The sequence below is a fragment of the Oreochromis niloticus genome, linkage group LG20, assembly GCF_001858045.2.
Source record: "Oreochromis niloticus isolate F11D_XX linkage group LG20, O_niloticus_UMD_NMBU, whole genome shotgun sequence".
Lineage (NCBI taxonomy): Eukaryota > Metazoa > Chordata > Actinopteri > Cichliformes > Cichlidae > Oreochromis > Oreochromis niloticus.
Window position 1 is genome coordinate 30,772,497 of NC_031984.2, and position 26,813 is coordinate 30,799,309.

General features: G+C 39.9%; 3 protein-coding genes across 5 annotated transcripts in view; all 3 read right to left on the reverse strand.

Moving 5' to 3' along the window:
* Positions 1–79: 79 nt before the first annotated feature.
* fam50a (family with sequence similarity 50 member A) lies at positions 80–12,668 on the reverse strand. Its single transcript, XM_003449098.4, has 13 exons — positions 12,426–12,668; positions 11,565–11,649; positions 11,346–11,445; positions 9,122–9,243; positions 8,271–8,347; positions 7,821–7,887; positions 5,985–6,046; positions 5,769–5,845; positions 4,823–4,877; positions 4,569–4,617; positions 2,921–2,991; positions 1,888–1,998; positions 80–307 (listed from the first exon to the last, which is right to left on the reverse strand). Exons 1-13 carry the CDS (start codon positions 12,534–12,536, stop codon positions 299–301), a joined length of 996 nt encoding a protein of 331 aa, XP_003449146.1. The 5' UTR covers positions 12,537–12,668; the 3' UTR covers positions 80–298.
* Positions 12,669–13,170: 502 nt separating this feature from the next.
* Positions 13,171–17,643, reverse strand: cav4b (caveolin 4b). 2 transcript variants are annotated; one of them, XM_025901608.1, is made up of 4 exons: positions 16,735–17,643; positions 16,374–16,657; positions 14,693–14,880; positions 13,171–13,654 (listed from the first exon to the last, which is right to left on the reverse strand). In XM_025901608.1, exons 2-4 carry the CDS (start codon positions 16,650–16,652, stop codon positions 13,471–13,473), a joined length of 651 nt encoding a protein of 216 aa, XP_025757393.1. In that variant the 5' UTR covers positions 16,653–16,657; positions 16,735–17,643; the 3' UTR covers positions 13,171–13,470. The 2 variants fall into 2 exon arrangements, with proteins under 2 accessions (XP_025757393.1, XP_025757394.1); XM_025901609.1 differs by having other exon boundaries at positions 16,374–17,643.
* A 78-nt stretch (positions 17,644–17,721) lies between these two features.
* Positions 17,722–26,813, reverse strand: part of LOC100709810 (SLIT-ROBO Rho GTPase-activating protein 3) — a 33,020-nt gene continuing 23,928 nt past the window's right edge. For both annotated transcript variants that reach the window (XM_005454059.4, XM_003449097.5), the window contains exons 19-24: positions 25,873–25,928; positions 25,604–25,775; positions 24,588–24,686; positions 24,282–24,389; positions 22,608–22,710; positions 17,722–20,839 (exon numbers count right to left, since the gene is read on the reverse strand). In XM_005454059.4, coding sequence (XP_005454116.1) covers positions 20,615–20,839; positions 22,608–22,710; positions 24,282–24,389; positions 24,588–24,686; positions 25,604–25,775; positions 25,873–25,928 — 763 coding nt within the window. In that variant the 3' untranslated portion in view covers positions 17,722–20,614. The remainder of the gene's footprint in view (positions 20,840–22,607; positions 22,711–24,281; positions 24,390–24,587; positions 24,687–25,603; positions 25,776–25,872; positions 25,929–26,813) is intronic.

Below are 26,813 nucleotides of genomic sequence, written 5' to 3' on the forward strand. Positions count from 1 at the left end.
AACTCATGGCAAGTTGCTCTATTAAACCTAAGTATCAGGTGAGGAAAAACAAGTCATCGCACAAATTTCACCAAAGACCTTTGAGGTGTTAGCCAGGTTCATTTTATTCAGCAGATGTTCCAACAAAGGTTTAGAAGTAATCAGCTATGTACACAAAAAATTTTTGTTTTCAAATAAAACCAATCAAATGTTGAAAAGAAATACTGACATTAAAACAAATAATAGAACAAGTAAAGATGAAAAGTAGCAACTACACATCCGCATCAAGGACCGGACATGGAGGAGGAGCATCGGCGTCTCATCGGATCTGGAAAACAAAAAAACATCATGTAACTCCAAAAGAATCAAACACAAACACGCTGATTAGACAGGGTGTATCATGCACGCTCCTCATCAAACTGTCACATTTTTTTCCAGATCCTGAGGCTGAAAACAATGAAAAACAAATAAAAATAAAAAATCTCCTTGTGCAATACCACAAAAGGCCACTAGATGCTCAACAAACACTTGAGCTTTTCCCCTATTCCCACTGCAAATAGTCATCCAGTCATTGGAGTGTCACTAAAATATTTACTCACTAATAATCAATGATAAAGTAATATCTAAATAAGCTATAACAGCTGCTTATTTAAAGCATTACAGAATTTTGCTCATCTTTAAAGCAGTTCAGATTATGTTCATTTCCAGCCTTGCAGTCTTTTTTTCTTGGACTACTAGAGTTTCCAGAACCATCAAAACTCAGTCTGAAACCAGCGGTTAGACCTCACTTCTCTGAAGCCGGCTCGTGTAAGAAAGCACTGATGAGGGAAGAAGCTGTACCAGGCAGCTTGCAGAGCAGCGTCTCTGAGGTTTCACTACATTTGTAATATATGTGCTTAACAATTTCCAGCAATAAAAAGACATGCGTTTTCTTTTTAACTGCATTAAAAAAAATAAATGCATTCCATAAAGTGAAAAGCATCTTCTCAGTTACAATGTGACAGTACAAAGCTCTGGACTTCCTTCCAGCATCCCTCTGAACAATTACAAAGAAAACTCGTGCCACAAATCATCCTGTCAGCACTCAGCAATGAGCCTGACGCAGGGAGCAGAAATATCATTATATTTCTCCCATCTCGTTTCTCTTCACTGACTCATCATTGAATCCAGGAGCAATTTTAAAACCCCGCTCATTACTCGGGCCACAGCTACAGTACCACAGCTTTCATGTAAAGCAGCTTGCTCTGACCTTGGACCTTCCCTTTATTATGCTCTTATAAGGATGCCACAGGATCAGACTGCCGGGTACACTCATAGATTTCCCATGATGCACTGAGCAGTATACGTGTACCTTCTTCTTTTCTCTCCTCATGTGCTTTTACTACCACTGCATGTCATTAACTCTTGTCTCACTGTGCACTTCATTTTGGCCTTTCCTTTCTGCTCATCTCATTCAGCAGATGGCTGGCCCTGTCTGACCCTGGTTCAGGGTCACTTCCTGTTTAAAGGGAGTTCTTCCCATCCTCTACTGCCAGATGCTTTTTCACAGGTAATCTAATATTTGGGGTTTTTCTCTCTAATATTGTGGGGCTTTTATGTCCCATAGAGAAGCGCCTTGAGATGACTGCCACTGTGAAACAGCACTATATAAATACAACTAAACTGAAACTGAACTGCACACATGGAAGATATATTAGAGTAATGAGGCCCAGTCATCTCTCCCCTCTGCCTCGCAGTCTGGTGCTCCACCTGCAGTTAATGATGAACCTGAGAAAAGCCGGGTCGGCTTCAAAGCTTTGCTTGCAGCTTTGGTGGTGAGGCCACACAGAGCCAACCAGACTCCAATTTAAAAAGAAACTGGGGAAATAACCAGCTGATTAATTTTTGCTTGGCAGAAATGACTCTTACCGTGTATTTGTCCCATTTCTTCTCAGGATCGTACGGCTCCCAGCGACTAGCAGGGAAGATATGCTTGTTCTTCTCATACCAGCTCCTCAGCACCACTTTCCCTGCATGAGACTTGAGGTAAAAGAGCATAGCCGCATTCAATACTTCTGTTTGTTTTACAGAGATATTCAGATATTTCTGTCCCTAAAACCAGTCAGGACAGCCAGACCTCCAAAGCCATCAACTATACACAATCCATATGACATCAGACCCCCACTGCTCAATTTGTGGGTACACAGTGGATTGGACTCATGTGTCTCAGCCCCATATGCTTGGCAAGTCAACAAGTCCAAAACTGGCTCTAGGGTGTGGTATTGGTTTCCTCTACATTAGTGTCAGTGTAAATATGATTTCTGGGTAAGCAAAATCTGTTTTCAAACTCTGAAAACACAACTGCAAACTACTCAACTTTCTTCCTGTCAAAGAGGACAATTTAGGACATTTCAAAGGATTTTTATCCTTCTAAATTCAGTGAAGAGAAAAAAGTTAAATAGAAAAATATCCTACTAATACATGATGAAGAGACTGACTTATTTCAAGTCAGACTTGGCACAGGACAGTAAACTATTAAAATAATGGTGTTTTTACATTTTACAATCAGAATTCAGTGACTTGTGATACTTTTAGACTCTGACACTGATGTATCAGTCCAATTAACAGTATGTGTCTGTGTCTATTTTTGTGTCAGTTTTTACATTTTATCTCCATTTTGGTCCAGAATTGATGCTTGCCTTGTTTCTTCTGTTTGCTCTCTCTCTGATCTCTGCTTGTGTCTGACTTCAACATCAATCTTTCTGTTCATTCCTCTATAACCTTATAAACTCCCTTTCCTGTATCAGATATACAAATATTTCACCGTTCTTATGAGTATTTCTAATCAAAGCAACTGTAGAAACAGACTTAAGACATTTCTTTTTTTGAGTATTTTAGGAATAGTTCTAATCAGCTAAAAAAAAGGAAACCGTTTCCCACAAAGTCTTTTTTCCCCCCTCACCTCATCTTTCTCCACAGTGGCATCATTGACCAGTCGGATATCATCGTGGACATCAAAGCTGAACAGAGGGCCTGCAAAGAAGAAATATCAACTGGGTGAAAAAGCAGAAAACTAAGAAACATGAGGCATTTAAGAAAGAAAGAATTTCCGACACATAATTGTCTCATGATAATATAAATTACAGAGACTATAACATCCCCTATGGGCCCAGATTTAACCCCTACAGGGCTGGTGGAGGGACTCTCTGCCATTTGACCTTAGAACTGAAGAAGCTTCTCGGAGTTTAGGTGAAACATCTTCAAGGACATTCAAAGAAGTCCAGATGCTTTTGTTTCCAAGCTCCTTAGACTATCAAAGTGCAATGATTAATCAGACTCTGTTAGAATGAAGCCTGAATGTTATAACTAGTGATGGGAATTCCGTCTCTTTTTAGAGAACCGGCTCTTTCGGCTCGGCTCACTAAAAGAGCCGGCTCGTTCGGCTCCCAACCGGCTCTTCAGGTTGTTTTGTTGCTTTAATTAATTTATTATCAACAACAATATAAAAGTGTGTGTGTGTGTGTGTGTGTGTGTGTGTGTGTGTGTATGTATGTATATATATAGATACATATATCTATATAGATATATATACACATACATGTAATAACGTAATAAATAAACTATAAAATACAAAAACCAACTATTTACATTTCAACTTTTAACTATTCAAATGTTCAGCTTTTTCCTTTTAAACTAATTTAAAATGAATCAACACAAAACACTGCAAACCACAACACAATTAAATATAAATTAAAATATGCAAAACAAAAAGAAGATGCACATTCTCTGTTATATAGGCCTGGGATGATTTTTTGGGGGAGTGTTTTCCTGCTTGGAATTGCATACATAGGATTCACTGCATGAATAAACTTTCTGAATCCTTTATCATCCGCAACTGAAAATAGTTGTGGATGATTACTATACCTTTCTAATGCGACGTTGTTGTCCCTGGCTTTCTTTCTGTTTCTGTGCTACTGCGAGTGTAACTACCGCCCCTCCCCCCTCTGCCCAGCACAAAGCACAAGGCTCAGAGAGAGAGCGAGGGTGAGAGAAAGAAAAAAACCCCAAAAAACACGGCTCTCAATAAGGAGCCGGCTCCCATCGTTCACTTCAAAGATCTGGCTCTAAGAGTTGTTTCGTTCGCGACTGACACATCACTAGTTATAACAGATTAGGGGTAGCTAAATACGGACAACATTCCTGGTCTCGCGCTTTCCTCTTTAGACACCCGCAGTCCAAAGCAACAACATACAAACATGTCCAGAATCAAATCCCCCGTCCACTTATCGTGATTGGACGAGCTGTGCTATTAACTTTAAATTGAATATGAAATATTGTGTAAAAAAGGAACGACACAAAATGCTGTCAGTTTAAAAACAGGGATTAATAAACACTACACCGCAGTGGATTTCTAACAAAGCATTCTGGTTTAATGAGGGTCTATTTATTTTTTGGGCTTTTATGCCACATGTCACTGTGGCTTGGTTCATCTTTTATATACACTCTATAGCAAAACAAAAATGTTTTTATATTAGAGCTTTTCTATCGTCTGTAGCAGGAAATTGGGATATTGTATGTCAGCAGTGTGGAAGCTGTTGATGCCTGCTTACCTGATTTGCCTCTGGCTTTGGTCACAATGAAGTCATAAAAACTGTGATGCTGAAGGAGACAAGGAGACAAACAACTTTACATCAAAAACAAAGATTCTCTTTCCGATTACAATCTACTAGTGCGACTACACTTAACTATCAAAGTGAGTTTGAGTGGCACACAGGTGTTTAAACAAGAGAGGGAGAAAAAAAGGGAAAAAGCAAAGTTAAGCAACAGTTTGGCAGCAGTTAACTGGGTGTGTCACAGCACTTACATGTGGGATTATCAGATCTTCTTTGATGTACATCAGCTGCTCTACTCCAGCAGATCTGTAGAAAAGAAATCCCATTTATCATTTTGTCACATCCATTAACTCCAAGGTGCCTTTTTTTTAATGCCTCCATGGGAACTGAAATAAAACACTGGGGCTGACAGCAATGCTTCAGTTTATCACTCTAGTGTTAAAAGATGGAGAAACTGAGAAGGACATATGATGTGCGCCAAGTCAGTTCTGGCAAGTCAGAAATTGGTCAGATGTTCACTGCAGGAGGAATATCACAGACAGCACTTACACCACTGTCAAGCTTTTTTGAAACTGTTTGGCTAAACGACAGAAAAGCTTCTATTTGGGCTGATGGAAAATATTAGTATAACATATTATATAATAGTTTGTTTTTCTTCACTCTACTTTTACTCATCGGTGTCAATTTCAGATGATGCCGCATTCAGTTGTATACTGGCCTGTAGTAATGAACACACCCACCATGATTTTTCGTATGGCATAACTGCAGCTACTTTTGTAAATACAGTGGAACCCCAACTTACGAATACTCCGTTTCACAAAAAATTCAAGTTACGAAGGCACTGAACGGCAATATTTTTGCCCGTATTACGGCAAAATGCCCGAGCAACGAAATCCGCTGGCTCTGATTGGCTGAGCCTACAATGCCCACAGTGCCTTCCGAATTATGTGACAACCCCTTGGCTTCCGTACTTGCGCTTCGCTGTTCCACTTGAACGACGTATTGTTGTTCTAGTTAGCAATTAGCCTATAGCCTATCGTTCAGCATCGCCTCAGTCAAAACGCGCGATGGGTGCTTCGACTTACGAAAGACCCTCAGGAACAAATTAATTTCGTAAGTCGGGGTTCCACTGTACCTGCATTCTCAAACAGTCTGAGTGAAAAACATAAATGATCCATCTTTCATGTCTAAACTCACCGGAGCTCGCTGAAGTCCTTTCTGAGGACTTCAAGGGCTTTCTGCAGGAAGTTCTGAATGGTGTTACCTTTCTTCATCTGAAGCAGAAATACACAAACGGAGACAAAACAAAAACATGAGGAGAGAAACGGTTGCGTAAAGTGTTGCTACACACGGTGCAGGGAACATTTGTTTTTTCTCCTTAAAAACCTCAGTGCCAGTTGCTTCAATCTTTACCTTGACAGTTTTTCGATGTCCAGAGCCGTCCCAGTAACTGAACGTAATCTCAATCTCCTCATCTGATGACACAGATGTGCACAGTTATTACAGAGTTAGAGGGAGACACAGGGTTGCGCACTGCTGTACTGCCACACTGATTTCATAATAATGCAATAGCAACTTTTTAATTAGGATGTTCGTTTTCAGATCACCAGGGCCCTGCAGTGCCTTCTACAGGTAGTGAGGCCACAAGAGGGCAAGTCTATGCGTGACTGGACCGCACGGGCTAGACGCAGACACAGACATCCAGTGGAGCTCAAACACCTTGGTGGTTGTAAAGAAGGCCCAACAGTGTCTCCATTTTCTGAGAATCCTCACAAAAATGGACGTGAAGAGGGAGCTGCTGATTGTCTTCCACTCAACGTGTGCTGACATACTGCATCTGTGTATGATTCTCCAGCTGCACCATGGCACACAAAAAAGCACTACAGAGGGTCATTAATATGGCCCCAAAAATGATTGGACATCCTCTGTCCTCCCTGAAAGACATGTACAGCACTTGAGAGGGCATGCAGCATCCTACAGGACTGCACACATCCAGGACACCGGGTGTTTAAGCTGCTGCCGTCAGGCAGGAGATTCAGGTTGCTGATGTCGCAGACTCAAGGAAACCTTTTACAACAGGGCCATAGCTTTGTTAGCTCAATGCTAACAGCTGACCTCATTGGCTACCTCCCTGGTGTTTTTGTTTTTTGTTGTTTTTTGTTGTTGTTTTTTTTTGGGGGGGGGGGGGGGGGAATAACATAAAAACAACAACAATAATAATAATGATAACAATAATAATAATAATAATAATAATAATAATAATGATAATGTGCAATATACATTCACTCATTCTTTTTTTTAATTTATTAAGTTATTCCTTTTTTTGTTCATACCTTTCTTGCACTTTAAAAAAAATCTACTTTAAGCTACTGTGTTGTGTGTAATGCCAACGTGGGACGCTTTCCAACTTCGTTGTACTATTGTACTAGGTATGACTGTGCAATGACAATAAAGAGTTATCTTCTCCTACAGCTTGGCAAATAAGTGTTCTTCCTGGCTCTGAATCACTCTTTGTCTGGCCCTCACCCAGGACCAATATGACTTGGGAGACATTACCTGAGGCAAAAGCACCTAACCACATTGCTTCTGGGAAATCCAAGTATACACAAACCGCTCCACCACAGTTAGGTGGAGGATGTGGCTCCTCCGACAGAACTTCAACAGCATTCTGAGGGTCAGTGAGTCTGAATGGACCAAGTTCCTAACCTCCACTGCTGAAGCAGCTGCATGGAGCTGTGGCTAATACTTGTAGTGGTGGTAATCCCTGAACCAGATGGTAGACACCAGAGGTGAAGGGAGCTGTCAAGCTAAAGGAGGAGTCTTATGGAGTACCAACCGCCCGAGAAGAGTTTGGCTTTGGTGGTTGCTGGTGTGGGACGAGTTCAGTGAAGTTGTACAAAAAAAGAGTTGAGATCTGCCTCACAGCGATCATGGCAGTTGAACTGTTGACCGTTTTCATTGTACTAGTTTGCGTGCAAATATTGAGACCTTCAGAGCCTTTCAGTAAGCCATTCATTCAACGGCTCTGGGGATTTCAGGAGGAAAACAGTTCTCATTGTTATTTAAAGGTTGTGAGATGACGGTTAGGCGGCTGGGTCAGAGCAAACAGCGATGTGCACAGCACCTTGTCACACTGCCACTAGCACAATGACACATCCAAAAGGGATCATTGTGTAGCTCCTGCTTGCCTCCTTGCATTCAGCATTAAAGTGATCATCATTACTTACTGTTTGCAATCCTCATACTCACTCTTAATCTTCTCCTGTTTGAGCTCCCACTCCTGCCTGAGCTCCTCTCTGAGGCGGTTCTCCTCCTCCTGAGTACACAAAGCCCATCAGCGGACTAAAAATACTTACAAACAGGTTTTACATTTAAAGACGATCAGATTACAGAAGACTGACATCACCACCAACTGATCTACAGTGACAATAACTCTTAACTGTTGAGCTACAATTATTCAGAAATCTGTTTGTTATTTTACTGACATGGACAACTGACAATGAAGTGCAGCTACTTGTGGAGAGGTAACCACTCATCACTTCCTAGCCTTCGCGTTTCTTAAGTTTTGCAGTGTCTGGCAGCTTGCCCAGTAAAACAGAGCACAGCTTAACGAACATGCGGAGCTAAGAATTGCCAGAAGTGCAACGATATTATGTTATCGCACGCTCATGAAGTTAATGTGATTTACAACCACCTCACCTCTCTGTCTCGATCAGGAAGGAAACTTGTGTCCACATCTGGATTTTTCCCCAGTTTTTTCTTCTTGACTGGAGCGTCTACAAGACAAAACCAAAGATCAATAAGATATCATGTGACATCTAGATGTTTGTGTTTTAGCAGTACAAGAAAAAAAATCACAGTTATTAAGCAGACTTTAAAATCCAAGACTGCGTTATTCACTAAGGCTCATTAAGACTCTTACAATCTCTAATGAGAAAGACAAAACCAAGTTAGACTGTATATATGAAGATAGACAAGGCCATCATGACTGAAACCCGATCGTGGAGCCATAAACTGAGGCCATCTTTGAGGGGTGGCTCAAGATTTTTGCACATTAACTTTTGATCTTTCTGCGATTTCATTCAGCAATAAGAAAATAACCGTGATCACCACCATCAGTCTGCACTTGTTGCCTCAGGGTGGCAACAAAATCTCTGAGTGGGATGTTTTGTTACCTTTAATCTGTATGAATGCACAGAAAAGACTTTGGCTGCTCCTGCACCACTGCTGCTCTTAACATAAATCTTATGCTTACACGTGGGGTACGACTTGTAAGGAGTGACATATAACTAACTGTATAATTCACATAAAGAGAAGCGACAAATCAACAAGTTCAAATTAACATTTAACAAGTATAACGAGATCTCTGCCGTTTCTGGAATTCAGATTAGTCGCCCTGCAGGGCTCGGTCTGAACATGTCCATTTCAGCAGTAAATCGTTGACCTAATCTGACAGATTTAGAAGAGATTTAAAAAAAAGTCACAGATAAAGAACGAAAACTGCTTCAGATGACTGAGGCCTTAACATCCCAAACAGAACAAACGCTCACAGTCTTGCTCTTCCTCTTCATTCTCCTCCTCCTCTTCCTCGTCCTCGGGATTAAATGACAAGCTGGCTATTTTCCTCTTCTGCTCCTCCTTTCTCTTTTTCTCTTTCTGCTTCTCGAGCTTGCTGGAAAGAGAAGAGAAAATATAAATACTGACCCATCGAGACACAAGAGGTTGTCAGTGAAAGCAAATACATACAGTCATACAGTTATTTGCTGCTGAGCTGAGCTAGAGCCCAGAAAAGAAAATTTACTGTTTACACATTGTGATAAGCTGCTTGTAGGTTTCATATATTTGGCAACAGAACTCAGGTTGGACAGCACCAAGGAGTTTTACTCATCTGTATTTTATTTGGGTCCTTAGAGGTACAACTGCTTAGAGCTTCCTTAAACTATTCACACACACGTGCACTGAATTTGTTCTGTCTGTTGACCAAAACGAACTTGCCTGTATTTAATGATCTGGCAGCATTCCTTCACAAATGCAGAATTACTGCCAACTTAGTAAGAATACACATGTGAGGCATCTGGTGACAATTTCAAAAGCAAGAATTTAAAAGAGTTTGTTTCCAAGAAGCCCAACATTTCAAAACAGGATCTGCAGGTCGGTGCACAGTCTGCATTCTTTCTGTTTCACCTGCACAGGAGACTAACAGCCAAGATTTAAAAAAAAGAAAACATTGATTTCAATTCAGCTGAAATGAAATTATTATGGTGCACATAACTGAAGTGAGGAAGCTCCTTTCCCTGGAGTAGAAGGGTAACGTGTTGCTTACCAAAAAGGCCAAAAATCTAACAATTTTCATGGGATGTACACACATCAGATACATTTCAGAAGAACTGAACTCAGGAACTACTTTCACTATCCATCAATCTAAATTAGGCCATTTTAATAGTTTGATAAGCCAGTAAACAATAAAACAAAACAAAAAAAGTACATCACAGTTTTCTATAACCCAGATGACATCTTCCACAACTTTTAGTCCAAAACTCAAAGATAGCAAATTTTGTAATCTGGTATTTAAATGTTTGGTATTTATGTTTAGCAATTATTTCCCAGAATGCATGAATATTATTAACCTGAGAAATGTGTGGGTACCTCACAAGTAGAAGGGTAAAAGTAAGAAGGAAATAAATGAACTTTTTTTAAATGTGATCATTTGGCGACCTCTTCTGGAGGGAGCAGGGTTTGAACCACTGCTGCTGGAACGCTTCCTTTTATATCACATCATTAAGCAGTACACAAAAGGACAGCCTACAGCTGGTTCTCCGACATTTACACACCACACCACTGAGTTAGATCAGCCACAGAGCAGATGCTACATTACCTGGATACACTTATCCTAACTTGGGTAATCAGGATAATCGGTCACACAGAGCTGGTTATCCTCTCATTAATTTCAGTGTTTCCCCTGCACATTCGCACGACAGGGCTGACCCTGGTTGCATCTAACTAATCGCAAATATGGATAAGTGTCCTCGCAGCAGAGCGACTGATTTTATAAAAGAAGATCAAACTATACTGCAGGAAAATATGACGAGGTTAAACACATAATAGAAACTGAAATTCACACGGCGATGTGAGTGAGAGGAAAAGCACTGTGGAGTGTTACAGTATTAAAAATGTGCGCTTTAACTGCTCCGGTCAGTAAGACTGGAAAACAGCTGCTCTATTCAGAAGAAAGAAAACAAAACTGACTGTGTGAGTCAACAGACTTATCAATATCACAACTCTATCAATAGGACATGAGAGAATCTGATGGACAGTAATCAATTATTTCTGCAGCATCGGTGCCGTTTAAGAGAAAAAAGAATTCATATTAAAAGAAAATTCAAACGTAGGCTTAGTCTACGTGCAAGTTTGATATGAGGCAAGCAAATACAAACAGGTGCTGTATGTTAGGATCATATATTAATGCTGAATAAAACTGCTGTAAAACCGTTCGCAGACAATAGGAATCAAGTAATAAAGTGGTGTTTAAGAATCTATGTCCATCTGTGCTCTTTGGGCAAAAACAAAAACTTTAGATCCTCCTCCAAATGTCCACACCAAGAAGTCTGGCTGATCTTCCGGGAACGGTGACGCTAATTTCTGGAAATGTAGTTGTTGTTAAATTACTGGAAATCCAGCTGTTTTCCTTGCCCAGGGTGAACCCTGAAGTTAACCAGATAAGACTGAATCCTGGATCGTAGCACAGGCCCCAGAACATCAGTAAGAAAAACTCACAGCTGGAGTTCCTTAGACTGCTCCTTCTTGGCCAGCTGTTTCTCTCGCTCTTTTACCAGTGCCTCCTGCTTGGCCTTCATATCATTCAGTGTCACCAGACCTGATCAAGCAATTTAAGAGAACAAACAAACAAACAAAAACCACAACAGGTAAATTAAAAAGTAAGCAAGAATGCCAGAAACAAATCCTCCTAATCTAAATATAACACAAAACACTCACCAACTGTGCTGGACTTCAGCTCTGCTTCTACAGCATCATAGTGAGCCGAGAACTTCTTGTCAATGTTGGACTTGACCATGTTGTCCTATGAGAAAACACACACACACACACACACACACACACACACACACACACAGAGTGAAGGCTCGGTGAAGAGCAGGCCAGGCATGTTGTTATCCTGGTGTGGTCACAATATTAGAACAGATCAGAGAGCCCTTACAGCCTTTGTCTCAAAAATCTTACAATTTAAACAGAAATTTGGACAAATCTCTAATTTTAATGATTTCCCCCCCCCCTTGTTTTATGTTATTATAATGGTAAAGTAGTTTGTTTTGTATGTATAAATACCTGGATCGAACTACATTTAAAAAAAAAAAGTTAATTATGTATCTGTGTCTATGTATCTTGATGACACAGCAAATTAGCTCATAATACCGCTGATCACCATAAGCTAAACTCATAACAGTAGTGATACACAGTACAACTGTCTATAAGTGGTGCTACATTGGTATTGAGCTTCTTTGTTACTTTATCTGCACAAATAAGAAAAAATGTTAGAGACACTGATATCATTTGATCTTTGCCATCACTACCTAGATTCAAATATTGTACAGACGTGTAGTTTAAGGTGCTTAAATAGCAATACATTTTTTGTGAGAGATGTATGCCCCCTAAAATCATCACAGATCCATCCTGGCCACCCCACTGACAATTTTCTGGCTCCGCTACTGCCCTTCACTCGCTTTGCTGCCGGCCTTACGCGACTGCGTTCTGTCGTTTTGACCACTAAAGCTAAAGTAGCTCTCATTGACACTGAACTATTATTGAACTTATAATAATGAAGGGGGAGAAGTTCCAAACCTCTGCAATCTTCTGCTTTAGTTGCTCCAGCTGCTCTCTTTCTTTTTCACGCTTCTTCATGAGCTGCATAGCCCTGCCAGCCTCACTGGCAGCGCCTTTGTACTGCGCCATGTTTTCAAAATGAGCTTAAAAGGATGTTTGTTCAAATAGAAGATTAAGAATAAGAATTAAGAACTGTAAAGACAGCGGTCCTTGCGAATCACAACAAGAAAAATGGCGACGGCGAAGTGCATGCCGGGCAGTTACGTATTAAACGATGCCTTCAAGGACTTCAGGGAAGCTCGGAATTATTGTGAAAATATAAAACATTAAAACGTATAGTTTCCATTCATTCATATATAAAATTGAGAACAGTATGAAAGCGTAATGTCCGATTTTTTTCTCTCGAAGCAATTAACACTAAGTTCGCATGGTTCAACTACTGATTAAGCAATCAATCTAAATGTTCTGATTAATTTGTGAAAATCATATATAATTTTTTAGGAAACGCTGAAAAAAAGCCTCAAAGCCAAGTTTGAAGCAAATGAATAGGACTTATACTTTTTCTTCATAAATTATTTTTAAGACAAGATAATTATTTGAACATTTATATTTTATAGTATCTATAAACTTTCTACTTAAAAAAACCCCGAACTAAAAACAAAACATTAGTGACCTTAATATTTCTTGAATTTTGTTTGATTTACATTCATATCTATTTCATTTTGGAAAATAAATGAATACTCAAAATAAATACCCGTGGAAGTCTTGACATTTTTATTTGTAGTTTGTTTCAGCTTTCATACAAATAAACCAGAAATCAAATGATTAACAACAACAACATGATAATAATAGTAGTATTAGTAGTAGCAGTACATTTCTTTATAGCCTGATGGTGGAAATAATAACAGAAATTGGTTTACATGTAGAAAACATTTTAAGTAGGATTAACAGAGCAGGTTAATAAACCATAAATTAAAAAAAACATAAAGAAAAAGAAAGAAACTAAAAATAGGCCCCCAATTTAAGCATTCACTCAGTCACCCACTTAGTGCATATCTTGCATTCATACTGTGTCTTTGTCTTTCAATTGAATCCAGTCCTTGTTCGACAGTGAAATTGCGATTTGGCTGCAGCAGAGAGCAACAGATGCACAGAATGGAGAGATGACAACGTTGACGGCACACATACACAAGGACCGCAGGCATGGAAGGAAAGTGTTGCTCAGCTGTATGCAGGGAACCAGAAACCTAGGCACAGAGAAAGATCAGAGTAAGTCAGTGAAGTCGGCTTAGGCAGCAGAAACACCTGTGTAATGTGTCTGAACACTCATGTGGCAAACAGAAGAGAGGCTGAGTTTCTCAGAAGTAAAAAGGGTCAGAAGTTCACCAGCTTGCAAAAAAATTGCATCTATAAATTGTTGAACAATTGTTCAAACACCAGTAACAAAAACACAAGACTTGTCCAAAGCTGCAACAGCTGCACATTTACAAAGATTTTACATATCTCATCATCTATAGGACATAATCAAAAGATTCACACAAGTTGGAGAAATTTCTGTGCACATGTAACAAAGCTGAAAATCAGTACTGCTGAATATCTGCTGGCTGTGGTGCGACCACACTTGCAGTAAAACAACAACAAAATCTTATTTGACCCCAAAATCTTATTACATTTATAAGTGAGACATCTGCAATACTGCTAACAGGATAGCCAAGACTGTAAATAAGGTTTCTTTTGCTTGTGTATGGAAGAGGATTAGGGCCACTGGGGGAAAAAAAAAAAGTGGGCTCTTCCGTACTTATGACCTTAGTCCACTGAGGTTTCATTTTAGTGAGCCTTCCTCAGTGTCTAGAAGAGAGTTTTATTCATGTGACATTGTTATAATGTCAAGCAGGAATCTTCAAAGAAAACTATTAAACCTGTGATTGTCTGCATACTTATTTCTACACATGTGAATTGTGCCATAAAGAACTGCCCCTGCCCCTTAATCCTAATCCTAACTGTATACACACAGTAAAACAGGATGCTGATGTAAGGGGTTAGCTGAGGTCATGCACAACTTTGTCCATCTCTGATATACAGTCTATGCACTCAAATGTTATATTGAACATGTTTTAAAGTAGAGGTTGTGTCTGATGTTTCATTAGAGGCTAACTACACTCTTTCTTGCTAGGAAAAAAACCTGCCAATAATACTAATAATACTGTGAATGTGTGTTTGTGGTTATTTGCAGATAAAGCAAATGTGTGTCTAGAGGAGAAAGATTTGATAACTCTCCAACATACCAGACATGAAGGCAGGCAAGAATGGCCAGGAAAATACCACAAACGAGAGCGCAGGGCACAGCAAAAAGCAAGGAGAGGCACTGGTACGTCCAGATACGAGCATTCTCAAAGCCAGTGACGCTGTAAATCCACACTTGGTCTATGCTGTGAGGTTTGCTGGGTTCTGCCAACACATCACTGACCTCCACCTGTAAAAGATAACAGGAGAGAAAGCTGAGGCTGAACACAATAAACTAGCCAAAGTTAATTCTATTTTTATCAGGATTTATCACAGGATTTTATCACAGTTTTAACTGCTATCTTGATCAGTTAGATCTTTAACATGACAATCATGCACAATATGCTTTGGGAACACGCGGGTTTTGGTTTGTGTATCTGTACTGAAAGCTATTTCATTCCTATTCCTAGATATTCCATTATAACAGAAATAATTTATTATATTTTATGTTTTTTCACTCACACAACTCATGTTGGAAACTATGTTTGCAGCAGGAAATTATCTGGAATATCTGTATCTGAGCGATCACTCTGGGAATACCATTCACAGCATTTCTGGTCAGCTTAATGTTATATTAAAAATGATTAAAAAAAATAGTGTAGTTAACTTCAAAATAAAACAATATAAAAATGATTTAAATTCTTTTTATTATCAAAATGTCACAAAGTTTGGGAAAATGAAATGTGTCATGTGTGGCTTATCTGAGATTTTCTTGACCTAATTTTAAGATCATAAAATTAGGTCAAGAACTAGATTTTTTTTTTTCTTTTTTTTTTCATGTTCTGATATAAAATCTGGGCAAGGATGCATCAGTTGGAGAATGTTAGCTAGGAAGCACTAAAAGCTTAGAAGAAAGTGAGTGGGTGTGATTGGGTGGATGTGCCATGTTCTACAGAGCGCTTTGAGAACTCTGGGAGAGTAGAAAAGCGCTATATAAGAATCAGTCCGTTTACTTAAAACATTTGAGACAGCATTTTATTTTATTATTTTAATGCAGCAAGCTAATAGTGTCCATTGACCCTAACAACCTAAATAGTGTGCAAAATGTGGGACAATGCGGAATGTTACTTATGCTGAGGTAAACTAATATTTTGATATATTACTGATCTATTGCACATTTTTATGTGTAATAGTTACGCCAAGAAACTACACAGGTTTGTTTTCCTGGTGTTGTGCAGTAGTTTTTGCACCCCGGTGTATCCTGCTTTTCTTTTGCATTAACTCTTTCAATAATTAAGTGTTATTTCATTGCTGTTGTGTTGAGTGGTATTCTTTGGGGTTTAATTTGTGTTACAGCTATAGACTGGCCCATTTAACTCTTTCCAAAGAGAAACAGCCCCCCCCCCCCCCAAAAAAGCCAAAAAGAAACCCAGAGAAAAAGAAATAAACAGGGACGTCTGTCTGTCGGATGGGAACGATTGTGCAGTCTCACAAGTGTGCAGCATTTTAAAGACCAAGATAGTCTTATAAAGAGTGGACAAATTCCCCCAAAATACTTTTTTGTCTCAGATATTTTGTCTCAGATATAGATAACAATCCTGAGACTGGTCAGATCCAATTAGAAGGTTGAACAAACAATTTTCTGGTAGGACTGTGTCTATGCATGTGACATCTGGATTTTGAGACTCAAGGGCAGATGTAGTGACAAAGCAGACTCATAATAAACAGAAGAAAAAACAGGACCTTTAGGTGCTGGTTGATACCACGAGGATCCCTGCTGACAGGACGAGTGGCTGCTGGTGTAGGAGGAGCAGCAGGTGGAGCTGGAGCTATGGGTGGAGTTGGGGCCCTGGGTGTAGTCAGAGCTCCAGGTGGAGTTGGAGCTTTGGGCGCAGGGGTCGAGGATTTGGATGCAAACTCTGGGGGAGGAGGGGGAGTGTTTATCTGTTCTTCCACCCCTTCGTCTTCATCGCTGTCGTCAATCTTACACTCCACCAGGCAGTCGTCGCTCACCATCATCATCTTTGCTAAAAGCAAATGTAAATGTTTGCATTCGAATCACGCAGAATTGTTGAAGATTCAACCCACAGACAGAGAGACTCACTCCTCCGGCTGATTGCAGGCCAGTGTAAAAGTGAGCTGAGCTCTGGCACTTCCACCTGTTCTTCAGCCTCCCGAAAAAGAAGTCAGTCCAAAATCTGTAAATAGCAGCTGGTAATATTAAGATGGCATTTTTAAACGGAAAGCTCTGCAGTGCAGCCAGTGGTCGCATTAGATACAGTGCTGCCAGTGGTCGTATCTAATTCAAATACATGCATTTAGAATATTTCTATCAAAAAGGTGAAAAAATATATAGGTGCTTCCTATGAAACTTTCATTTCAAGATTTAAGATTCACCACAGAGACAGCAAAGATATGAATAAATCATGTCTGACTTACCTTTTTTTAAAAAAAAAAAAAAAGAAGCTATCTTAATCCTTTTTCACTGACAGAGACCCTCAGAGAGAGACAGATGGGGCTGGGGTGCTCTGCTTAGTGCTAATCTGAAATGTCAATGAGATCAGTTCAGCGGCTTGATCACAATGTCCCTCGAAGCTGAAGTGGAATTTACAGGATATGCAGAGACACAACACAGACACCTACAGTGTCTGACACCGACTTAGTGTGTCAGGAGTGCAAATGCGGTACAGTAGCTCTCTATGCGTGTGGTGTGTGTGTGCGTGTGTGTTGGGTGGCTGTGTTAAGGGGTTATTTTAGGAGAAGGAGCAGACGGGTCCGAATGATCGCATTACAGAATTGGTGTGGTTTCCTAAAACAGAAACAATGACACATGCCCCCACAGAAATCAATTATGTCGTAAACATGTTTCAATTAACATTAATACAACATAGATTCAACACAGTGATGCATCAGACTGCAAGAGAAAGTGTCACACGCAAAATCTTTGAGTGACTACTGGAGAGCCATGTTCAGAAGCAGAGAGCAACCACTTCTACCCCCATCATGCCCGAGTTCAGCTGAACCACGTATGTCAGTCACACCAAATGAACAACAATCCCCTTAAATACAACAACAATCTCTTAACCATTCACCACTTTGTCATCTTTATTCATTTTTTTAACCACATATACAGTTGGACGCAGTAAACTTAGTGACATCATCGAACAGTGATCCAGAACAACAGGGTGTTTTAACCATAGATGCAGAATCAATAAAAGAAGGGAAAACAAAACAACTCTTCTTTCTTTTTTCCAATACTGAAACACAAGAAATGGGAGATGATGTATGTAAGATTTTAAAATGCTTTTAGAGTCAAAGGAGCTGTTCACCTCACTGCAGGAATCCCGAAACATGTTTGAATGGGACTTGTGGAAAAAAAAAAAAAGTATCGCAGCTTCCTGGTCCTAAAAATAAAGCCAATGCAGAAGTGCCTAAAAATGTGCATTCTCTCTGAAGGCCACCAGATGGCAATAGCTGTTGTTGCAAAAAGACTGTAGGGGTCTTTGGCTAAAACTTTACTTTAGTCACTTGTTTTGGGTCATACACAATAAAAAATTAAAAAGTAAAATCTTTGTTATCTCATGTTTCAAAAAGGAAGATTAGCAGTGGCATTTACTGCTCAAGTACTGTCTAACGACTTGTCAATCACAAGTTATTAACCAGTGAGCAAGCAGTTTCACTGCTGCTTCTCCTCATTGGCTCCAATGTCTTGCAACCAAGATGGCGACAACAGAAATGTTCATCTTGTGGCTTCAAAACGGGACCTCAGATAGCTACGTCCATGTTTTATAGTGCCTATGATGGTGCCATAAACACAGCAAGGGGGGCCCAAAGTGTGGATGAATGAGACAAGAGTTTCAATCGTGGCACCAAAATGGCGCCATGGTGTTCACAGTTTAAATCAGAGAAAGAGTCGGACACCTCTCTGATATAGGGGCCGTTTTGGCTCTCGAGACAAGGGCACAGTTTCCAGCTGAAGAGTAAGTCGACCTAAGACCTGAGAGAAAACCTTTTCTTATTCCTTCTAAGCCAAACCTGAGTTAGCCTGTCCTTAACTCTGCATAAGCCCTGAGATTTGGCCAACATATCAGGCCACGTCACATATGAAGGGGAATGTGTTTTTCTTCTCTGTGTTTTTTCAACACAACAAGCTTTTATGCAAATACCAAGTATACCAACCCCAATGCTAACAGCTTATCTAGCTAACACACATGGAGTCTCAAAGTGTTCAGTATTCAATAAATTAGTATGAAATAAACAATCAACAGAACAATAAATGTAAACGTTAAGTTGTAATTTGTGAGATGATTTAGGATATAATCATTATAAAAAGTTGCTTGATCATTTTTTTTAGCTTGAAAGGAATTTTTCAGAAAATATTCACAAAATATTTAAAAAAAAATCTTTTTATTTTATTAATTTTCTTCTCCAATAACACACTATTTAATGACAGAGGAGTTTTTCACCAGCTTTTCTTTAGCTGTATGCTACTGCACTAAAGCAGTTAACAGCTAACCTTGCTTGCTGTTGAGCTAGCAGGGTTAGCCTGTTAGCTGCTAACCAAACCAAAACAATTCTATATTAGCTGCTGCTGTAACTCCAATAAACATGTTTTATATAAAGCAACAAAAACGATGTGCCTAGCATGTTGTTCCCCAAAAAGAGTCAGCTGGAAAAAAAAATGGGTTAGACAGTAAACTTTAATTAACTGGTGAAATAGTTAGCTGATGTCATTTCTTCCACATTATGATTCTATTCTTCTATTCTTGGAGAAAATCAAAATCAATCATGTTCAAAATCTGCCATTTCCTGTTCCATACAAACCATATTGGTTCAGTGTTTTCCAGGTATACTGCTAATAACTTAAACATTCTAAATGAGGCCTGTTCACTCAGCGTTGCAGCTCATATCACCTTGGGATAAATTTCCCGGGACATTCACTCCTGAGAAAATTAGGAACATTCCTAAATATTTATCACTTGTAAATATTCCTTTCTACTGTAGAATGATGGACTTCAGACTGTTTGGAATTTGCACAACAACCCTTCCAGACTGGTGGACAGCAACAGATGCCTCCCAAGATCATTGCAGATGATATCTGGTCACACTTGCTAGTTGATTCAATTAATCAAGTGCATTGAAATGGCAGCACCTGGACACTATTTCTATTACTTCATATGAAAGCAGTAAAGGAGTACTTAGTTCTTCACACACTTCAATACCTCAATAAAATGTGTTGTATTTTGTATTTCATCTAAGGATATATTTATTTAATTTTAGGATCTGCTAAAGACCAGATTATTTTTATTATGCAGCGATTCATAAAACCTTTAGAATTGAAACAGGGAGCACTTTCTTTTTATCATGCCACAATGTTTTGCTGCTAATACTGAACACTTTGGGTTCCATACACATCTGCCTAGGTCACATTTTTATTATAATATGCAGAATTGAAAATGATCAGATCTTTTCAAGTGAATTAAACATGTAGAGTAAAAGATGTGAAGGCACTCCTAGACACAGGCCCCAGATCAGTTTTCTTTTAAATAAGGAAAAAGGTTTATGGGTGAACTGATCTCAGACCTGCCACTAGGGGGCAGTTTTAGTCTTCTGTTGTTGATGTACAGTTAGTATCATGGCAACTGCGTTTAAATAGTCAGTCTGGTGATATCACTGGTGAAGTCACATCCCTGATTCTCCAAAAATCCCCAAAGCATGGAGAACAAAAGCAGACCAGACCATAAAAAAAAACAACAACAAAGCAAAAAAAGAGACCAAAACCAGACACTGGACATACACGGCACAGAGAATAGTGGCACTATGAGATGGCAGAGACGCACTTATTATACACGTGTCCAAAAAAAGGGGAAAAAACAGAAGAAAAGAAAATCAAGATCTTTCCCAAATGCACTATTGGCATCGGTGGGATAACTATCATTGTCAGACAATGAATCAATCATTTCCTGGTTGTCCCCTTCTCAGTCTCAGTCCACCGGTCTGAAAAGGGCCCGTCCCCTGAGACCGAATCCTGCTTTTTTGGCCACAGGGGCAGACTGAGGAACAGAGGAGGAGGTGGACAATGAAGAGGAGGAGGAGGAGGGTGCAGGGGCTGCAGTGGCCACAGGTGCAGTGATGCCAGGCCCCTGCAAGGGAGGCTGGCGAGACAGGAGCTCCTTGAACACCGAGTTCATCTGACGGTTGATCATCTCCTGAGAGAGCGAGAGGAGGAGGAGGAGGAGGGGAGGTGAACATCAAAGTTTTTCTGTTACATACTGCATTATTCTACTGCTGCATCTTGACACTGTTAAAGACTGGAAAGTCCTCTTTTTCATCATTTTTTCATCATTTTTTTGTGAAGGCTCCAACTTAGAATCTTATAACTGAGCATCTCTGAAGGTGGAGTTATGTATACAAAGTCAGTTTAATGTAGACTTTAACAGAAAGTCCGCTGACTAAACAACATAAGTTGCTGGTGGTGTTCTCACTGTAGAATGACTTCACTCTACTGACATCTAACATCATAGTTACTCAGAATCAAGAGGAATTGATGTGATATATAGCAGCGGTCCCCAACCCCCGGTCCACGGACCGGTACGGGTCCGTGAAACGTTTGGTACCGGGCCGCGAGAGTTGTGGCTCGGGTGTAAAATTTAAGGTTTTCAGGGCTTTTATCGTTAACTCGGTTTCCCATGTTGAAGTTGTGTGTCTTATTTTGAAAGAAATATTTATGCGTTACCATAGCGACCAGAGAGCTTTAAGGGGCAGAGAGGAGGATGTTACTCTCAATGTTGTTGGCGCATTTCAGGAGGACGTTTCTGATAAAGTTACACAGTGAATTCGCGTTTATTATTATATTTACAAAATACCACAGTTTTTGTCTGGGTCGTATCATTTTATTTTGTTGTATTTATCCGCCACACCTTTAAGGCCGGTCGGTAAAAATATTGTCTGACATTAAACCAGTCCGTGGCGCAAAAAAGGTTGGGGACCGCTGATATAAAGGACCATTTCCAGGAAAAATGGATGTTGTTGTTCTTTATTCAGATTATTGCAGTGTTTTATTACATGCGTTACTTGTCGAATTTTACAGGGATGAAAAGAGTATGAGGAAATTGCTCTCAAGACGTAATGCTACACAACCACACACTTATTATGTGAAAACATGCTTTGATTAAACATTACTGTATGCTTGGAAATAATTATGTGATGATAGTAATGCCTTAGAGCAGTGATTGATCATGCATGGTTTGCAGTGGTGGTAAGTGGTTAGTTAAGTTACTGTGCAGGTTGACAAAATGCATCACTTGCAACAAATATGGCTATCAAATGCATAACTGACTGTTTAAATGATTTTTTTAAAATCTGAACTAATATACTGAATGAACTATTAAAAACAGCCGTGATGAAGACCTCAGGCTTTCAGTGGGCTCCAGAGGATTTTCAGATTTTCTATCTAAAGCCCTTCTCTGTAAAATAAAAAGTACTTCCCCTCACTAATCATCAGTTCTGAATATATATAGTTGCCTTTCTCACAATTGCATTAGTGGTGTTAACCAGAAAGAAGAGCAAAAAAAACCAAACCCCACCACGGCTGCTTTTAATAGTCTTTATGTAGTAATACCAACCTTCGTAAATTGCACCAACATCTACTTTTAGACTATGTGAGTGCATAATAAACACCCAGTAAAGCAAGCCAGGACAGAGATGCAACTCTAAAACTAACATTTTAAAGCAAAAATAGACCTGCAGCTGTGAGCCACAATGCAAAAGTCTCTAGCATAAATCTAACATCAATGAGCGAAACTAGCAAGCTAACACTCGTCAGATGAAACATCGTAAAAAACCACCACCAGCAAAGTTACTGCTTCATATTGTGCATACATTCTGGATGTGTTTATAAAAAGTCATACCCCCATTTTAGATTTTTTTTAATGTAATGCTTTTGTTTTTGTTGTGAACAAAGGGCAAACCACTAACCTTATCAATTGGTGTTCTTTCTGCTTGAATGAATGGAGGTCTGTCAGGGGGTCTGAAGTTTCCCTGTCTCAGAGTGTCCAAAGTGTGCCTTCGCTCCTGAGACCTGAAAGAAAAAATAAAAACAGCTTAACAGAGATGTTGAAAGACACGGGCAGATGCCACCTCTGATCTGAACCTTGCTTTAATATGTTGGAAAAGTTTCTCTCCATCTTCTCACGCTATAAAGACTAAAGTTTGGGCTTTGCCTCATTTATTCTACAGCTGTGTTGTGCAATTGTGGGATGCACCCAAGTGTGCTTAAAGCAGCCAGCATGAGACTTATAACTGTATGAAATAACCGGATCCAATTTGAACATTTATCTGATTTGCAGTGTTCTGACCTGCTACATTACTTTTTATGCTGTAGCTCTGCTTTTGCACAATCTGATTCATAAATCCACAAAGTCTAATTCTTCATCCTCAGCAGCAGAAAGTGCTGCTCCCGCCTAAACCTGTAAGCAGCTGCAGCTCTTCTCAGAGATATTGTGTAGATGAGCCAAATGGACAAATTTCTGCATCAGTCTGTCGGGCTACTGATACAAAGACACAAGGACACCGGCACCATGAGGTAAAACTAAAAAATACAAGAGTGGTGACTAGCAGTTTAACCCAGAATACTACACTTTTATTAAGAGATCAGAAACATTAAAAAAACAGAAGACCGAAAACAGAGAGCTCCTCTACTTTTAAGATTAGGCTTAATTTCCTTTTTGACAAAGCTTATAGTTAGGGCTGGAACAGGTGACCCTGAACCCTCCCTTAGTTATGCTGCAATAAATCTAGACTCCTGGGATCTTCCCATGATGCACCAAGTGTTTTTAATCTCCGTTCACCTTTTTTCTCTCTCTCTCTGTTTAAACGGTGATTGCAACAGCCACTTCGGGAAAAATCACCCACCCTTAAATAGCTTACACTATTACATAGACATCATTGTAGGGTCCTTACAGTACTAAGAGCCTTGAGTTTTGATTGGGTGCTATATAACAAACAATTAAATTGAACTGAATTGTTGTGTAGGCTGTCAGTTTGCTGTTTAACTCAGCTGTCAATGCCAGGTGAGAAGCGTGCACCTTTACTCTGGAAGAAGCTGTAAAACTTTGGGAAAGTTCATGAGAATGCATCAGTTTGTTGCAAGATGTAACTCCAAGCTGTTCTGTGTAGACTTATGACACAGTTTTCTGTAATACATAACCTCATAAAAATACTGAATGTACCTGACTGTAAGTGGAAAAATCATGAGATATTACAGTGGATGTAATATACCTTCAGTTTGCGAATGGCCAGATGTATGCAAATAAAGACTCTGTACTACTATGTAAAAATGGTAATGTTGCACATTGTTTGTATAGATAGATGCATACGTAAATAGATAATGACAGTTTTATTTTCTCCCACTGTAACTCTCAGTAAGCAGTCCAAACAGAGGGTGATGTGGTGGTGTATAATCAAACCTACAAAAAAATGTAATGCAAAAACTTCCCGGCTCTCACGTGTACATTACTTCCGCTCATGCTGTTTTTTCCTGAACAGAGTTTATCCACTGTCTCAACTGGCTGCAAACCTACTTTATATCAATCTGAGTAACGCTCAACATGCATGAGGCCTGCAATGCGTCAAGATAGGTGCGAGTCTTACACTGGCAGGTGTCGTGTGGCGGGGGAGGTTGGTGGCTTTCGACTAGGGCTCCCCTCACTTCCTCTCTGCCGTCCTGGCAACGAAGCGCTATCGCTGTTCACCCGCATCCTGTGAAGACACACACAGAAAATTCTGAACTTTCAAATCTATTTACGCACACGAGCTTGTACTCTTATTTCTACAAAAATGTGGAGCTGGGTAGACGTATGAGTTTGTGTACTTAAATGTTTATGGCTATTACATGTTTTTAATAAACCGCAGTGTGTATTTGAGTGTGTTTGTTCGTCTGTGTATGCCTCTGTGTACCGGGTTGTGTTCTCTGTCTGTGGATCTTCTGCTGTCAGGTTTCCAGTGCTGCCTCCTCCTCCACCTCCTCCTCCTTCTTCTCTTTTCCCTCGATCTGACCTAAGGGAGGAGAAGAAGAGAGAGATATATTAAGCGTATATTTCATGAGAGAAAGTACAACCAGTACAGTTTTAAATATGGGATGAAGACTGAGCAACAAATTTTTTGTAGGAGGGAGCAGCAGCAGAGGTGAACTTATGTGTGACAAGAACAAAATAACTTCAAAATAAAGCAACAGCTCCTCAAAAAAGAAAATGACCTTTGAGAAACTTGTGATGTCCTGATGGTGCTTGGTCTGCACTGATATTTAATCACCCCCCTGGGAATGTCTGAGGCCACAGTTTTTAACTCTGATAAATGTTGGATATCATAGCACTGTTATCTCTTCATATCTGTACTAGAGATAACTGTGGATTGGTATAAGGCACTATGAATTAGATATGCAGTTCAAACACCTACACACAAGCAGAGAATATGAATTGATGCTGAAATACTTTCTCTCTCCACTTGTGGGTTTTACATTCTACCAGTTTATCTGATTTAATGGCATCCAATCAGCATACACACACACACAGACGCTGTTTTTATTTTATTTTGTCACTTCCTGTCACTGTAACTGGTAAAGAATATTAGTGGGGCCAATTGTAATGGAGAGGTCCAGTTCAGTGAATCGAATTACCCAAGGTTCCCGTGTCAGCACTTGTCGTTCAAAGGAGCCACACTCCTAACATTAAACCTTAACAGTATCCAAATGTATGAGTTATTAAAGGAAATCTATCCAGTCATACTGCAGGCTGCCGTGGCGCTCACTCAGGGAAACCGATTTGACTTAATTTCACTTTGAATTGTGGCACTGAATAAACTGACCTGAATAGCAAGCAAAAACAGTAAATTCTGTATGAAATGATAATGATGCCTTAAGGGTGTCATGAAATTTCATTTTGGCAGTGGATATGTGACATAGAAATGTCACTCACCCTTCCAGCACACTGATGTACTTGTGAGGGATGAGGCCCTTAACCCCTCCCACCTCTCCTCGCCACCAATCAGAAGAGGCCTTGCTGTGAAGGATGAGAGGCTCTCCCTGCTTGAAGGAAAGCTCCGCCGGGGATCTCGCCACGTAGTCAAACATAGCCACCGCCTCCCATTCTGTACACACCAGCAGACACACAAAGCAAGTTTATAACGTAACTTTGTGGTGTAACAGTACAATAATGTGACAGGGTTGGTGCTTATGCGTACTGACCATCCTCACTGGGCAGATGCTCGGTCTCCCCATCTCCCTCTTCTGTGATTGGTTCACTGCAGAAAAGCAGAAAAACCAAAGTCATGCTCGGTTCCTCTTCTCTTCCGCTAACTGTCACACCACAGCCTCTCTTTATGCAAGACTTCATACTGCTGTGAGATTTCCCAAATGACCCTAAAACCTCAGGCTTGGTCTAATGTCAGACAGAATGATTTTTAATAAAAAGATCATGAAGGAAACAGACTGACTTTGGGTCGTAGGGGGTTAGCCTGGAGGCTAGTGTTCAATTTTAGCGAGCAATCGGCTTAATAGCATTAAGCGTTATGTTTTTACACAAAGCATTGTGAGCTACACAGAAGTGCCTTTGGCGTGGCATGAAATTCTGTTTCAAGAGGATGAACCATGAAAAGGGGGCTGAGGGGCGAAGATGCTTTATGTACTTGGAACCATCTCTGCCTGAGTCTTAAAAGTTTGACAAGAACAACAAATCTCTGGAGCAAAAAGGCTGCTGCCCAATCATTTACTGACGACAGTAAATACTTCAACAAATATCTTTTCAGACTGAGCGTGATAGGCACTTTTATGTATTTACTTAATTTACTGCTCAAAAAAAACCAAAGGTACACTTTTTAATACAGCACAGGATCAAACATTAGCCAAATTTCTGGGATATTGATCCTGTCAGTTAAGTAGCAGAGGGGGTATTAATCAGTTTCAGCTGCTTTGGTGTTAATGAAGTTAACAACAGGTGCACTAGAGGGGCAACAATGGGACAACCCCTAAAACAGAAATGCTTTTACAGCTGGAGGCCTCTGACATTTTTCCCCTCCTCGTATTTTTAGTTTTTCTCACTAGTTTTGCATTAGGTTAGTGTCACTACTGGCAACAGGAGGCAATACCTGGACCCTACAGAGGTTGCACAGGTAGTCCAACTCCTCAAG

Coding starts and splice junctions, on each gene's coding strand:
- fam50a (XM_003449098.4), bottom strand. CDS start 12,536: ATGGCGCAGTACAAAGGCGCTGCCAGTGAGGCTGGCAGGGCTATGCAG. Junction 4,878..5,768: donor AAGGACTTCAGCGAGCTCCG/GTGAGTTTAGAC, acceptor TCTTTTCTACAG/ATCTGCTGGAGTAGAGCAGC. Junction 4,618..4,822: donor AAGATCTGATAATCCCACAT/GTAAGTGCTGTG, acceptor TGTCTCCTTCAG/CATCACAGTTTTTATGACTT.
- cav4b (XM_025901608.1), bottom strand. CDS start 16,652: ATGATGATGGTGAGCGACGACTGCCTGGTGGAGTGTAAGATTGACGAC. Junction 14,881..16,373: donor GTATCAACCAGCACCTAAAG/GTCCTGTTTTTT, acceptor TATCTTTTACAG/GTGGAGGTCAGTGATGTGTT. Junction 13,655..14,692: donor CTTGCCTGCCTTCATGTCTG/GTATGTTGGAGA, acceptor CTCTGTGCCTAG/GTTTCTGGTTCCCTGCATAC.